Source organism: Trachemys scripta, chromosome 14 (assembly GCF_013100865.1).
Source record: "Trachemys scripta elegans isolate TJP31775 chromosome 14, CAS_Tse_1.0, whole genome shotgun sequence".
NCBI lineage: Eukaryota > Metazoa > Chordata > Testudines > Emydidae > Trachemys > Trachemys scripta.
Genome location: NC_048311.1, coordinates 34,458,246 through 34,471,080, shown reverse-complemented (window position 1 = coordinate 34,471,080; position 12,835 = coordinate 34,458,246). Strand labels below are relative to the sequence as shown.

The 12,835-nt window shown below is 56.5% G+C and overlaps 2 protein-coding genes across 2 annotated transcripts in view; both read right to left on the bottom strand.

Moving 5' to 3' along the window:
- Window positions 1-1,075, bottom strand: part of LOC117887081 — a 10,887-nt gene extending 9,812 nt beyond the window's left edge. Inside the window, exon 1 of the mRNA XM_034789323.1 lies at window positions 949-1,075. Within this exon, the coding sequence (XP_034645214.1) occupies window positions 949-1,075 (127 nt within the window). The remainder of the gene's footprint in view (window positions 1-948) is intronic.
- A 2,767-nt stretch (window positions 1,076-3,842) lies between these two features.
- TMC6 (transmembrane channel like 6) overlaps window positions 3,843-12,835 on the bottom strand; it is a gene marked incomplete in the record, with an annotated part of 26,179 nt that continues 17,186 nt past the window's right edge. Inside the window, 11 exon segments of the mRNA XM_034789975.1 lie at window positions 3,843-4,465; window positions 5,222-5,300; window positions 6,161-6,239; window positions 7,095-7,271; window positions 7,837-7,970; window positions 8,310-8,385; window positions 9,477-9,572; window positions 9,744-9,841; window positions 11,170-11,254; window positions 11,685-11,860; window positions 12,102-12,257. Of these exon segments, the coding sequence (XP_034645866.1) occupies window positions 5,229-5,300; window positions 6,161-6,239; window positions 7,095-7,271; window positions 7,837-7,970; window positions 8,310-8,385; window positions 9,477-9,572; window positions 9,744-9,841; window positions 11,170-11,254; window positions 11,685-11,860; window positions 12,102-12,257 (1,149 nt within the window).

Here is a 12,835-nt window from a genome sequence, read left to right as displayed (position 1 = left end):
AAACACCCAGTTTTGGCAACAAAAAACTTCCACCCCCTCGAGAGACTTTTGTCTTTTCCCCTCCCTTTAGTGTCGCCAAGGAGCCAGTGTAGACACTGCTGCTCAGGGCCACCACAGGATTCTGGGGGCCTGGGGCAAAGCGGGGTAGCTGTGGCGCTTGTACTCACCTGGGTCTTCGGCGGCATTTTGGCGGCAGGGCAGTCGCTCCGCGTCTTCGGCAGCACTGAAGGACCCACCGCCAAAATGCTGCCAAAGACCCGGACTGCCGCCGGGCCAGGGCTTGCGGGGACCCTGCGGGGGCCGGGGCCTAGGGCAAATTGCCTCACTTGCTCTCCCCTCTGGGCAGCCCTGCTGCTGCTTCCGCCAGTATCCCACAATGACTGCCCTGATCGCTCTGCTCAGTGTTTTGATCTCTGCTGCCCTGCTAGCAGGCGCCCTCCGGGAAGTATCTGTGTGCTGCTCCCTTTGGGAACCGACAAAGAGCAAATCATTGGTCTGCTCCTGTTCTGCCCGGCACTAGGGACACAGTGGCTGGCATGGCAGACTGCTGGGCTGCTTTGCCATTCGGAGAGCTCACAGAGCTACTCGTGACGCTGCTCCGGGCAGCGGAGGGGGCTGTGGGAGAACTCGGAGAGAATCCCAAGATGGGCAGTGCTCAGCTCTACCTTCCCACAACACTGCACTGTGGGATACAGACCCCGGTGCATTGCTCACCCTGTCCACGAGGGTGTCCCCAAAGTGGACGTGATCTGTCGACAGAGGGAGCAAGCGTGAATGCCCTTTGGCAATTTTTGTTTTGTCGACGTTTGGGTGTCGACATAAGTTTTGTCAACAAAACTTGGTAGTGTAGACAAGCCCTGACTTTCCAGAAGCACATGTCCCTGGCCGGAGCAGGCACTAGCCTCAGCATTCATGTTCTTTCTGGCAGCATCTCGCTAGGACCCTGACCTGCTCCACGGCCCTGGCCATTTACTGGGTCGCTCGATTTGGGCCACAGCTGTTCTGGGAACTCTGGGTGAATCCATTTAACTTCTCGCAGCTGGTGCTGAGTCCTGCCAGGGTCTGTCTCTCCCATACCCTGAGTCAGGAACGTCTTGGCATAAGCTAAGCACAGAAGAGTGGCCACGCTGGGTCAGACCAATGTCCATCTAGACGGATACTCTGACTTCCACCAGTGGCCAGGGCCAGGTGCCCCAGAGGGAATGAACAGAACAGGGCAATTATCAAGTGAGCCATCCCGTCATCCAGTCCCAGCTTCTGATGGAGGGTATGGGATACCCACCGCATGGGGCTGTGTCCCTGACCATCTTTGCTAATTGAAATTTATGGATCTATCCTCCAGGAACTTGTGTAATTTTTTTTTAACCCAGTTATAGTTTTGGCCTTCACAGCATCCTCTGGCAGAGTTCCCCAGGCTGCCTGTATTTTGTGAAGCAGCGCTTCCTTCGTTTGTTTGAAACCTGCTACGCCGCTCTCTATGAATTTCATTGGGTGACCCCGGTTCGTGTGTTTTGTGAAGGAGTAAATTCCACATCCCTCTTCATGTTCTCCACACCAGTGAGTTAATGCACTAACAGGACGCTGCATTTTACTCAGCTGATTCGAACGGTCCCTTGCCCCTGTCGCCCCAAGACAATGGGCAGCGTCAGTGCAATGGCGGCTGTTTGTGTGAAGTTTGCAAAACAGGGAAGCTTGCAGTTGTGTTGACAGGCATAGCCCATACCCTGTGCACACGGCCCCATGGCTTGCACATGGACCTGACACAACTTCCGAGAAGACAAGACACCACCTGTCTGTGGGGAAAGAGCTGGCTGGGCAGGAGCCAAGTCACACAGGGGTTACTCACATGCCTCTCTGCCATTTCACAAGGATGGGGGAGGGGGCAAGTACAGTAAACAGCAACAGACAAAGCCAGGAAATTCCCAGGGGTGGGGTAAAACTCCTCCCCGCTGCCTGTGCATGGCCCTGACTCACCCCCTTCTTCTTGTGTAACATCCTGGCACTCTTCCCATGAGTGAGGCTTGATGTCGGTGTGGGCTGTGGCCTGTGCGTAGGGCCCACCAGGCAATGTATTTGCTGGGGGAGGAGGACATCATGCAGCCAGGTAAGCTACCATGGAAAGTGGTTGTGTAAGGCCAGCGAGGTGAGGAGTTCCCAGAATGCGTCCTCCCAATCCTCAGGTACAATGTGACCCTCGTCCTTCCTCTGCTTTGAACACATTTGAAATCAGAGGCAGTGGAGGCCTGGAGTCTTCCCTGGAGAGATGATGCATTTTAATAGGTACTTGAAGCCTACAGAGAGGGTGACATGGTTCCTCTCCCACTGGCTAAGGCATTGACCTTGTGACACTGGCAGACCAGGTGCCAGCTAATGCCAAGGCCCCTGGGTCCCAAGTGAACACTGACAAATGCAGGGCTGGAACCAGGCTGGCTGCCCTGTGTGTTAGGATTGTTAATGCAGGTATTAGACTTATAAATGTGCTTAGTGTTCAGACTTTATTAAACGCATGTAACTTGCTGTCTGCATTAATCTCACTTATCCCATGTTATAAGTGAATACTTACGGGTTTGCTCTGGAACTGTAAATCACCAGGCAGGAGAGAAGCATTAACAAACATGAAATACCAATTGCCCAGGAGGTGTTCTCTCCTCCCCAAGGAAAGAAGGTCCATCAACACCAGATGAACCATTGTGGGACATCAGAGGACAAAAGATTTGTTGATTGCTCCCCCCACCACACCCAATGAAGAGGAGATGTGCAACTGAATTCCTCCCAACCGCTGGACTTGGAACTCCAAACTCTAAGAAGGAGAAGCTGGATCTTTATGTTGCTTGGACTTTGAGGGGAAGGGTTACTAAGCATAAGCATAAGCAAAAGATCCCCAGGGCTTGGCTGGGTTAGCCTTAAAGAACATACAGAACTTACTTATTATAGAAGCTTCTATGACTTTTTGAAACTTAAAACTGTAACGTATGTGTGCGTGTTCCTGCTTTAACCTGGTAAATAACTATTTCCTTTTCCTAGTTAATAAATCTGTAGATAGTTTATTATAGAATTGGCTACAAGTGTTGTCTTTGGTGTAAGATCTAAAGTGCAATTGATCTGGGATAAGTGACCGGTCCTTTGGGACTGGGAGTAACCTGACTATGATGATTTTTGGTGTAAGGGACCATCTATCACTAAGGCAAGCTTGCCTAGGTGACAAGATAGATTGGCGTGTCCAAGGGGACTATCTGTGACTCCATGTTAAGGCTATTTTAGTGCCTGAGGAGTTCACACTTGATACTTGGCTGGTGAAGTCTAAGTCTAGAACTCCCAGACAATGTGGGGTTAAGCCCAGGTTCCCAACAGTCTGCCCTGAAGCTGCCACTCATGCTCTTGCCAGGCCCCAGGAAACAAAACCGTACTTGACTGCTCAGCCCTAGCATGCAGTAATCGCTGTGGAGTTTGCTGAGTCCATCCTTTTGGGCCTGGCCTGCCTCTGCGAGGAGCCGTGCTCAGCCAGCGAGATACAAAGGCCGGAGGTAGTTAGTAACTGCCAGATGCCCACGAGCGGTGCCATGGGTGACCACCAAGCTGTCGGGACAGGCTGCTGCCTCACCGCTCGTAACTGTGACAGCAGATTTTGGAACATCCGGCTCCTTAGGGCAGACTTTCTGGGCAAAGGCTTGCAGGGGAAGGAGAAGCCCTGGTCAGTTCCGAGGAGAGGGCTCCTCCCCCACGCCTGGGAACAGTGAATGAACGGCCACATGAGCTCCCGCTTTTCACAGCCATGTGGCAGCAAACACTCACCAGCAACCAGCTGGGCCAGTTACTGAAGAACTTGAAAACAACAAAATAAATGGCTGTGTCGTTCACACTCCTAACTCAACCGGGAGCTTAGAAAGAGGGAGCGTGGTTTTAATAGTAACAGAGCTAACATGTCCCCAGGGGAGGGGCTTCCTGAAAACCACCCAGCCGCTGGGACAGCCAGGTTGGGGTTCGGTGGCTCCGCAGACACCAGCGGAAGGCCAGCAGCATTAAACATCACACTGTCAGACGAGAGGCAGGTTTGGGCCCTCACTGTTAGAACCTGTTGGCACCAGGTGTGCTCGGCTCCAGCAGTGCCTGACAGCCTGCGTGGCTTCTGGACCCTGTGCCCCAATGGAAGGCAAGGTCTCGGCAGCCTTCCCCGGAGAGACAGAGTTACAAGCACCAGTACATGGTAGGAGTGGAGGTTTTTGCCCACGGATAACGCGCCAGTGCAGCTGTTGGGCAGGGCCCGGGTGCCAGCACCAGCAGGAGACTGGTTTTCTCAGTGACACGTCTGCATCTCTCAGCGCAGCCCTGTAAAGTCCGGCAAATCTTCTCTGGCCGTTCAGAAGGGGCTCGGAGAGGCCAGGGTCCATTCCCAGCGCCGGTCTCTCCGGGAGGCTGCGGCCAGAGAGAAAGTTCTGGTCACACATTCAGCTCTTCCAGGGGGCTCCTACAGCACAAAGGGAGCGCTTCAGTCATTATCATCAGCAAATCTTTGGCTCCTATAGCGCCGAAGGCTCCTCGGGTCCTGGCTCCCGGTGTGGGTGCTGCCCAGACACACAGGGAAATGGTCCCTCGCTCCCCAAGCTCACAGTCCAGCCTCTCTGCAGACTCTGGTTCCCGCACGCCCCCCTTGCCCCGGGATTGGATGGGGCAACTTGCACCCTCTGGTGTCCTCGCTGTGGAACAGCAGGGCTGGGGACTGAATGGCCGGGGGGGCGGGGAAAGGGTTTCCCAGTGAAGGAGGCGTGAGCAGCCATTCATTCCCTGTGGTGGGTGTGGGGCCCGGTCTGCCTTGGTACGAAGTCAGCCGGGAACATTGTACCTATTTGCCTCTGCCATAGGACGCTGAGGCTGGTGTGCGATGCCCATCTAAGTCCCTGTTGCGGCCCAGCAGCTGTGGTAGAGATTTCGCTCCTCTGCAGTGGAGCGTATCCGGAGACGCTCAGGCAATTCCCTGCAGTTTCTGTTTGCCCCCCCGCCCCCAGACGCCCTTTGCTTTGCCACTCTCGCTGCTACCTGCACAGCCCAGAGCTGTCCTGAACTCAGCTGGGCGGGGGCAGCGGAAAGGACACCCTGTCACTCACAGAACAAGGCATTGGATGAATCCCCCCAGCATTTCCCTCGTCTCCTTGGAGCATCAACTTCCAGGCGCTTCAGTCCGACTCCTTCCCCAGCCCACCCTCATCCACGCTCTGAGCCTCACCTGGCGCTCAGGGGCGGGTCTCTTGCTTCCCATAAATGCACTGCAGCTTCTGAATGAGAAATACCTTATCCTCCCCTTCCTAGAACAGAAGAGACACCACCGTGAGAAAAGGGGGCAGAACAGGGCCATGGCCCCGGGCAAAACAAGCCATTGCAGTAGGAGAGATGGAGAAACTAGCGCTCAGCTGTTATGGCCAAAATCCAGCGGGAGCTGCAGGTGCTCAGTGCTCCTGAGAACAGGCCACTCATTCGGGTGCGTAAATGTGTGTGTCGGTGTCTAACGTTAGGCACCCATTAGAACCCAGAGTTCCTGGATCCCAGACCTGTGCTCTGTCCACTAGACTACACCTTGCCCCTCCCATCACCTCCCTGAGCTGTAAGCAGGGGGTACAAGGAGCCAGTGTCGAGCCATTGGCTCCTGTGAAATCTATGTCCCCAGTTTTCCTTATGGCTCCACAGCAGATTACCAATAAGTACCACAAATCCTCTCTCCTCATAAGAACGGCCACACTGGGTCAGGCCAAGGTCCATCTAGCCCAGTATCCTGTCTGCCGACAGTGGCCAATGCCAGGTGCCCCAGAGGGAATGAACAGAACAGGTAATCATCAAGTGATCCATCCCCTGTCGCCCATTCCCAGCTTCTGGCAAACTGAGGCTAGAGACACCATTCCTGCCCATCCTGGCTAATAGCCATTGATGGACCTATCCTCCGTGAACTTACCTAGTTCTTTTTTAACCCAGTTACAGTCTTGGCCTCCCCAACATCCTCTCTCCTCACACCTTTGGTTTAAACCTTTGCATGTAAAAGGCACTTCTCTGTGCCACGGTAGGGCCTTCTGAAAGGTCCTGGCACAGAAGCTGGCCCAGTTCAGCTGGGTCCCCAGGTCCCGCACATAAGGCAGTAAGAAGCAAGCAGCATGCAGAGGCCTCATGAACTCACATGGGCAATCTGTTCCTTCAGCAGGCGGATGATTCTACGATGGCCTTTCACCACCTGGATGTGGAGGTAGATCACAGCTCTGCAATGGAAGGACATGAATTGCATGACTCAGGATCTCCCCTTCGCGAGATGCTGGGCTCGGACCCCCCCAGTTCTTTCTAGCCCCGGGGGGGGGGGGGGGAGAACTAGGCTGGCCCCAGCAGCCAGTCAGAGACCTCCTTTCTCACACACCCAACCTCCCCTTCCAACGAGTTTCTCTGTGCTCAGCCACTTGGTTCACTGCCTCAGGCGCACAGGGAGTCAGGAGTGGGACACGCACTCCCCAAGCAGCCCTCCAGCTCCACCCAGTGGCGATGCAATGCGCATGGTGGTGATGTCACTCTGTGCTTCACTACTTCAGTGGGGTGACATGTCTGGCCTCCCGAGACTCAGATCAGGACCCCTCTAATGCAGAAGAGGCAGCTCCACTGCTTGGTTCAGGGAAGCTGCTCCATTAGCTGCCGGAGCAGCAGCACCCACACTAGGGTGACCAGACAGCAAGTGTGAAAAATCGGGACAGGGGGTGGGGGATAATAGGATCTTGTATAAGAAAAAGACCCCAAAATCAGGACTGTCCCTATAAAATCGTGACATCTGGTCACCCTAACCCACACCTTCTACCAGGCTTCCACCCGTGGGAGAGTGAGACCGTGGTAAGGAGAAATAACGGCTAGGTTCAAAGGGCCGTGCCAAACGAGTGCAGGACCAGTACTGCTCTCTGGGCCAAGGCAGGAATGCTCCTGGGTGACACTGTCCTGGCTGACCCGGCAGCTCGAAGTACAAGGACTGAACCCCTGGGGAAGTGACGGAGCGGCTATTCTCAGCTACGGGGAGTCCAGCCTTGTGTGTTTGCCTGTCGTTTTCAGGCTTGGATTCTGAATTCAGTCATACTCACAGCAGGACTCCAGACACAAAGAACAGGAAGAAGGTGTTTTCCACCAGGTGTTGGTGGATCCAGGTGAACCAGGTGATGTTTGGGCTGGATTTCTCCAGCTCTTGAATCCAAGTCTTCCCTGACTCGTAGATGGTCTCCTGCGTCCGGAACGGGCCACACACTCTGGATGGTCTCACTCTGGGCAGACAAAGAGCAGGTGAAAGTCAAATGGCTCTTCCAGCTGCAATTCACTTGCTCCCAGAATCACCACCTGACCTGGGCTTTGAGCCTTCGGGGTGGATTCTAGATGCTACCTGAAGAAACAACACAGACCCGATTTCCATGCCACCTGGGATGGGCAGCCATGTCCCAGGAAAGACGTCCTCAAGCAGGGATTTGATCCCAGGCACCCTCGCTTCCCTGCCCTGCCCCCAGCAGTGCACAGGTGTTTAGAAACCGCAGGGCTGAGTCAGAGGCAGGTGAATCCTCTGCGGAAATATCCCCTGGCTGCCTTTATTTGTTCAGTGCTGAAGCACGCAAGGACTTACAGGCAGCTCCGAGACAGGCCCAGCCCCGAAGAGTGGACGGGACACAAAGGCCGACTGGGACCAAAGCACTGGGAAGCTGGGGGGGGGGGGGGGGAGAGCAGTCAGACCGCATGGCTGGGGGGGGGGGGAGGGAAGAGCAGTCAGACCCCATGGCTGGTTGGCTCCATTCTCTCGATAGGCTTGGGCGGGTCTCATTACACAAACCATCTACTCACGCCCAGATGGTGTAGGAGAGGAAGATGGCGGCGCCCAGGAATGAGGGGAAGCACAGGAGGGTGATGAAGACTGTGCTCATGTGAGATGCACACCACAGCTTGCTGGGAGACTGGCAGTTCTTCATCAGGCTGGTCTGGGGATACAGAGTTAAACCAGCTACGTACTTCTGACCGGAGTGTAACAACCCCCCATTGGCCGGCACACAGGACAGATGCTCTCTGGGCCCGGGGAGTCCCAGGCCACTGTTGCTACTAGAAATGGAGAGGGCGAGAACTGGTGCAGGTGCGGAACGCCCGCCTGACCCCTCCCCTCCCTTCCCAGGGAGCTCTCCCCCCTTTCTGGGCAGAGCTGAATATAGAACCGGGCAGGGACCTTCCCCCATTCCAGCCTCTAGATCTCCGCTCTGGACAGCGTGATTGCTGCTGGGAACAGCAGCTGGGAGCCAAAGGCCAGTGGGCGCGAGAACCGTTACCTTCTTGATATAAAACAGGAGCAGCAGCTTGAGGATCTGGACGGCTGGGAGGAGGGGGCAAAAGAGAACCCCCAGCCTGAAAGGAAGACGGAAAGATACAGTAAAGTTGTGAGAGCCCGGCTTCCCCCCGCCCCCCTGGAGCCAGTGGCCCAGCCATGGGGCAGCATGGTCATTGCCTTGTTCCCTCCTGCTGCAGGGCTTCCCAAGTGGACAATGGGCAGCTGCAGGGGAACCTCCGGGAGCTCAGTGGGGCAGGACATGCGCTCTTGTCCAACGGCAGTGGAAGCCCACAAAGCCACAGGCTGATCCGGTCTGCCCGACGACGCGACCCCCACGCCGCACCCATATGGCACGGCCCAGGGGCCTGATCTGGTCTGCCCGACGACGTGACCCCCCCACACTGTACCCAGACAGCGCGGCCTTTCCAGGTTCCTTTTCCACACAGTGAGTTTCTAGCCCTTGTGTCTACAGAGAAAATCGGCTACATGTGAGCGGAGCGCGACCAGTGCATGGTGCCTGCGTGGCTCAGACGGGGGAACTCCACTACGAGTCTGGCTGGAGCGTCTGGTAGGACACCCAGTGCCCACATGGGCTGGTTGAGCAGCCGGAGGCTAAGAACGGGGAATCGCTGCAGGAAGGAGATGCAGGAGGAACAGAGGCGACTCGGAGAGAAAGGAGGACGGGGGGAGAAGAAAAACCAGGATGGCTGGAACGGGGCTGGATGTAACAAGCACGGAACTAATCACAAATAAGCCCTTGTTGCTACACGATGCCTTGTTCCGCCACTGACACAAGTCCTGCTGCGGGTTGCGAGGGAATCGTAATCCTGGCCCCCAGCGCGTGGCCATTCATGCACTTGCCCTCCTTCCACGCACGTTCTGTTCTGCACAGGTTCCTGTCCCGCCCGCAGCCCTGCAGTCGGGCACCGTCCCGCGTGGGGCGTTCTCGCTCCTGGGGGAGCTGCGTGTGCAGGGGGGTTAAAAGGTGCACGCTGCTCTGTGTCTGAGCCCCTGTCTGATGCAGCCAGAAGCACCCGTGTGATTTAGCAGCAGCCAATCGGTTTGTAAAGCTGATCTGCCTCTCCTGGCTCTGGGAAGAGGCTCTAGCTACACGGGGTAATGGGGGTGGGGGAAGCTGCTGAACCACCGGCAGCAGGAGGTGCCTCACCAGGTCAGGGTCTGCCCATAGATCAGCTCCAGCACGTTCCGGGCAATGTCAAACTCAGGCCTCTGCTTCCTCATCAGCTTCTTCTCCAAGATGAGCCTGGAAGACAGAGAGAGACTCTCAGCCGCAGGACACAGCCCCTGAACTTTCACTCTAGCAGAGATCCACCTTGCAGGCAAGATGTGCCAAGGTCCCAGCAAGCCACAGCTGCCTCTGCACGGCGGAGCGGGGCGGCCCCAGCACCAGGGATGGGCACCGCACGACCGTTACCTCCAGAGCAGCTCCCCAAGGAAAGTGTCCAGGAGCGTGAACATGAAATCCATCACCACAAAGCGGTACAGCTCCTGCCCCACCGACGTCTCCCAGCACTGGGAAAACACAGGCACAGATGGCATCAGGGAAGGAGGTAGAGATGGCTCCCTCCTCCCACCAGCTCTCCTGTGGCTCCAAGCAAGGTCTGCGAATACCTGCCCTGGGATCTGCTCGACCTGTGGCTCCCTCAACAGTGGGGCACTCCCTCTTGGCACCCGGCCCGCTAAGGCACTCTTCCCATGGCAACTGGTGGGTTGGCAACATTCTCACTCGCTAGCCAAACCTAGCCACTGAGCATTCAGACCACGGCACTCTGCCTCTTCGAAAGGGGAACTCGGGACCTTTGCTACGCTGCATTGTGCCATCCCCTCCCATGGCAAGGGCAGCAACGGTCACAGAATCACAGGACTGGCAGGGACCTCGAGAGGTCTCTAGTCCAGTCCCCGGCACTCGTGGCAGGACTAAGTATTATTTAGCCCAGGGGTCTCCAACCTTTTCACGCCCAAGATCACTTTTTAAATTTAAGGGCAACCCAGGATCTACCCCGCCCCTTCCCTGGGGTTCGGGGTGTGTGTGTGTGCGGGCTCTGGGCTAGAGCCGAGGAGTTTGCAGTGTGGGAGGGGGCTCTGGGCTGAACCTGGGGCAGGGGGTTGGGGTGCAGGAGTGGGTATGGGGTGCTGGCTCTGGGAGGGGGCTCAGGCCTGGGGGGGTTGGGGTGCAGCCTCCCACTGGGCGGCACTTAAAGAGAACAATTTTTCTCCCTCATTCTTTTAACAACCTTTTATGTACTTGAAAATAGTTATGTCCCCCTCAGTCTTCTCTTCTCCAGACTAAACAAACCCAGGTTTTTCAATTTCCCTTCATAGCTCATGCTTTCTAGACCTTTAATCACTTTTGTTGCTCTTCTCTGCACTTTCTCCAATTTGTCCACATCTCTCCTGAAATGTAGCACCCAGAATTGGACACAATACTCCAGCTGAGGCCAAATCAGCGCGGAGCAGAGCGGAAGAATTACTGCTTGTGTCTTGCTTACAACACTCCTGCTAATCCAGCCCAGAAGGATGTTTGCTTTTTTTGCACAGTGTTACACTGCTGACTCATATTTAGCTTGGGATCTGCTCTGATAATCCAAACCCAGTACAGCAGGGGTGGGAGATTGTCCCAACATCCCTGGGTCACTGGAGAGCTGAAATGAGCGCTCCTCTCTTTGAAGTGTGCATTCGGGCCATTCAGGAGCTCCGAGTAGCTCTTGTTCCCTCAGCATTCACAAAACCCATTTAACCCTCATTTCTGCACAGCCCATGAGCATGGGCTGGGTGCTGAGGCCCAGAGCTGCAAGGGTCCAGCTCTCAACAAGCAGAGGTTGCAACCAATTCAGCCTGACCTTGTTCTCTGAGGAGTATCCCATCTTCCGACTCAGCCAGTGGTAACACAGCAGGCCCAGGACGACCATCTTCAGAATCAAATTCCTTAAGACGAAAGAGAAAGGGAGAGAGGGACATCAGAGAGCGAGCGATCCCATGCCAGCAAGAGCAGGGCAGGGATGGACAGAGAGCTCCAGCGGGCAAAAGCATGTGAGCTCGCCTGCTCCATTCAGCTGCTCCGAGATCCCAGTGCAGAGTGCCTGGCGGTGGAAGGCACCAGCTGCATTCCTCTCCATTGTCCCTCTGGGGCAGTCCCTGGCCAGCCCCGAGGGCAGCCCAGGCCTGCCCCGGAACCCACAGGTGCGAAGGAGAAGGAGGAAGACGGAAGGCCTATGGCTCACTGAGAGGGGTGCTCAAGCCCAGGTCCTTCAGGGGGTCCCGGGCTCCCAGTGCTGGATTTCTAGCTGTAGCACAGCAACCAAGAGCGAAAGAAAAACCTGGAGGGAGGGGAGTATGCCCCACCCCCACCGCCTACCTGCAGATGGCCACGTACACCTCCAGCGCTGGAGACTCCTGCTTCTCCCAGGCTGCCAGCAGGTTATACAGGTACGGCATCACCAGGTTGATCAGAGACACCACCATAGGCAGAACCAGCAGGAGGGCTTCTTGCCGGGCCTCGCTGCTCCCCCTGCCTTGGCTGTCCTGGTGCACCTGGAAAGCAGGTACCAAGGGGATTACTGGCCTGCAGACCACACACAGACTCCTGACTCACCTGACACTGGACTCTGACTGCACCAGAGCATCCCTAGCCTCTCGGGAACAGTGCTACTGCCCATGTCTCAGCAGAGCCCAGCCCAGCGACTCAGCCCCCTCCCCGCTAGCCTGGGCTGCCCCTCCAGGCCGAGATGACAGCCCCTTCTGAGAGAGGGCCCAGCACAGGGCCAGCACTCACCTGGAGCATGTGTTCGGCGAAGTAATACACTGCGACGACACAGCCTAGGACGGTGCCCACGGACACTGCCCAGGCCAGACTGAGAACCACCATCCTGCCCAACTTCCTGCACAGGCTCATTGGGCGGGACTTAGACCGCCGCTCTCCTAGCAGCTCCTGCAAAACACCAACGTTACAGACTGTCCTGACTGGTACCGATGTTGCCAGGCAGCCTCCAGTGGTTCTGGTGCTGACAGGGAGGCCCAGCGTTGGCTGGGAACAGGCTGCAGGTCCGGAGCGGCGAACGGCTCCCCGGGAAGGAGGGAGTGGTGGAATGGATCCGGGAAGCAGCCAAATGGTTCTGCAGAGGGGAAGGACCCAGGGCCTTTGGACGCACCGAGGGAGCTGTTGTCCCAAGGGGCAGAAGAGGGGCTTTTCCAACACTAGGGCAGGGGTCGATCCTTGGGCAATGGGCCAGGCCCTGGTGTAACACACCCGTCTTTCAGCGGTGGGGATTCAGGCTCAAATCCCGCCTTGGGTCACAAGTGAAAGTGACTTTTGTGGCTTCAATTTAATCCCCAGCTTGCCCAGTCACAAGCCACCATGGGGGTCATTCCTGGCCCAGGAGCAGCCCAGGAGTAAACCAGCAGGGCAGAGAGTGCAGCGCACTAGTGAGGAGCACCGGCAGAGCTGGGGGGGCAGGGGCGGCTGTGAGTCTGGGCTGCAGGGCACCGGCAGAGCTGGGGGGGGCAGGG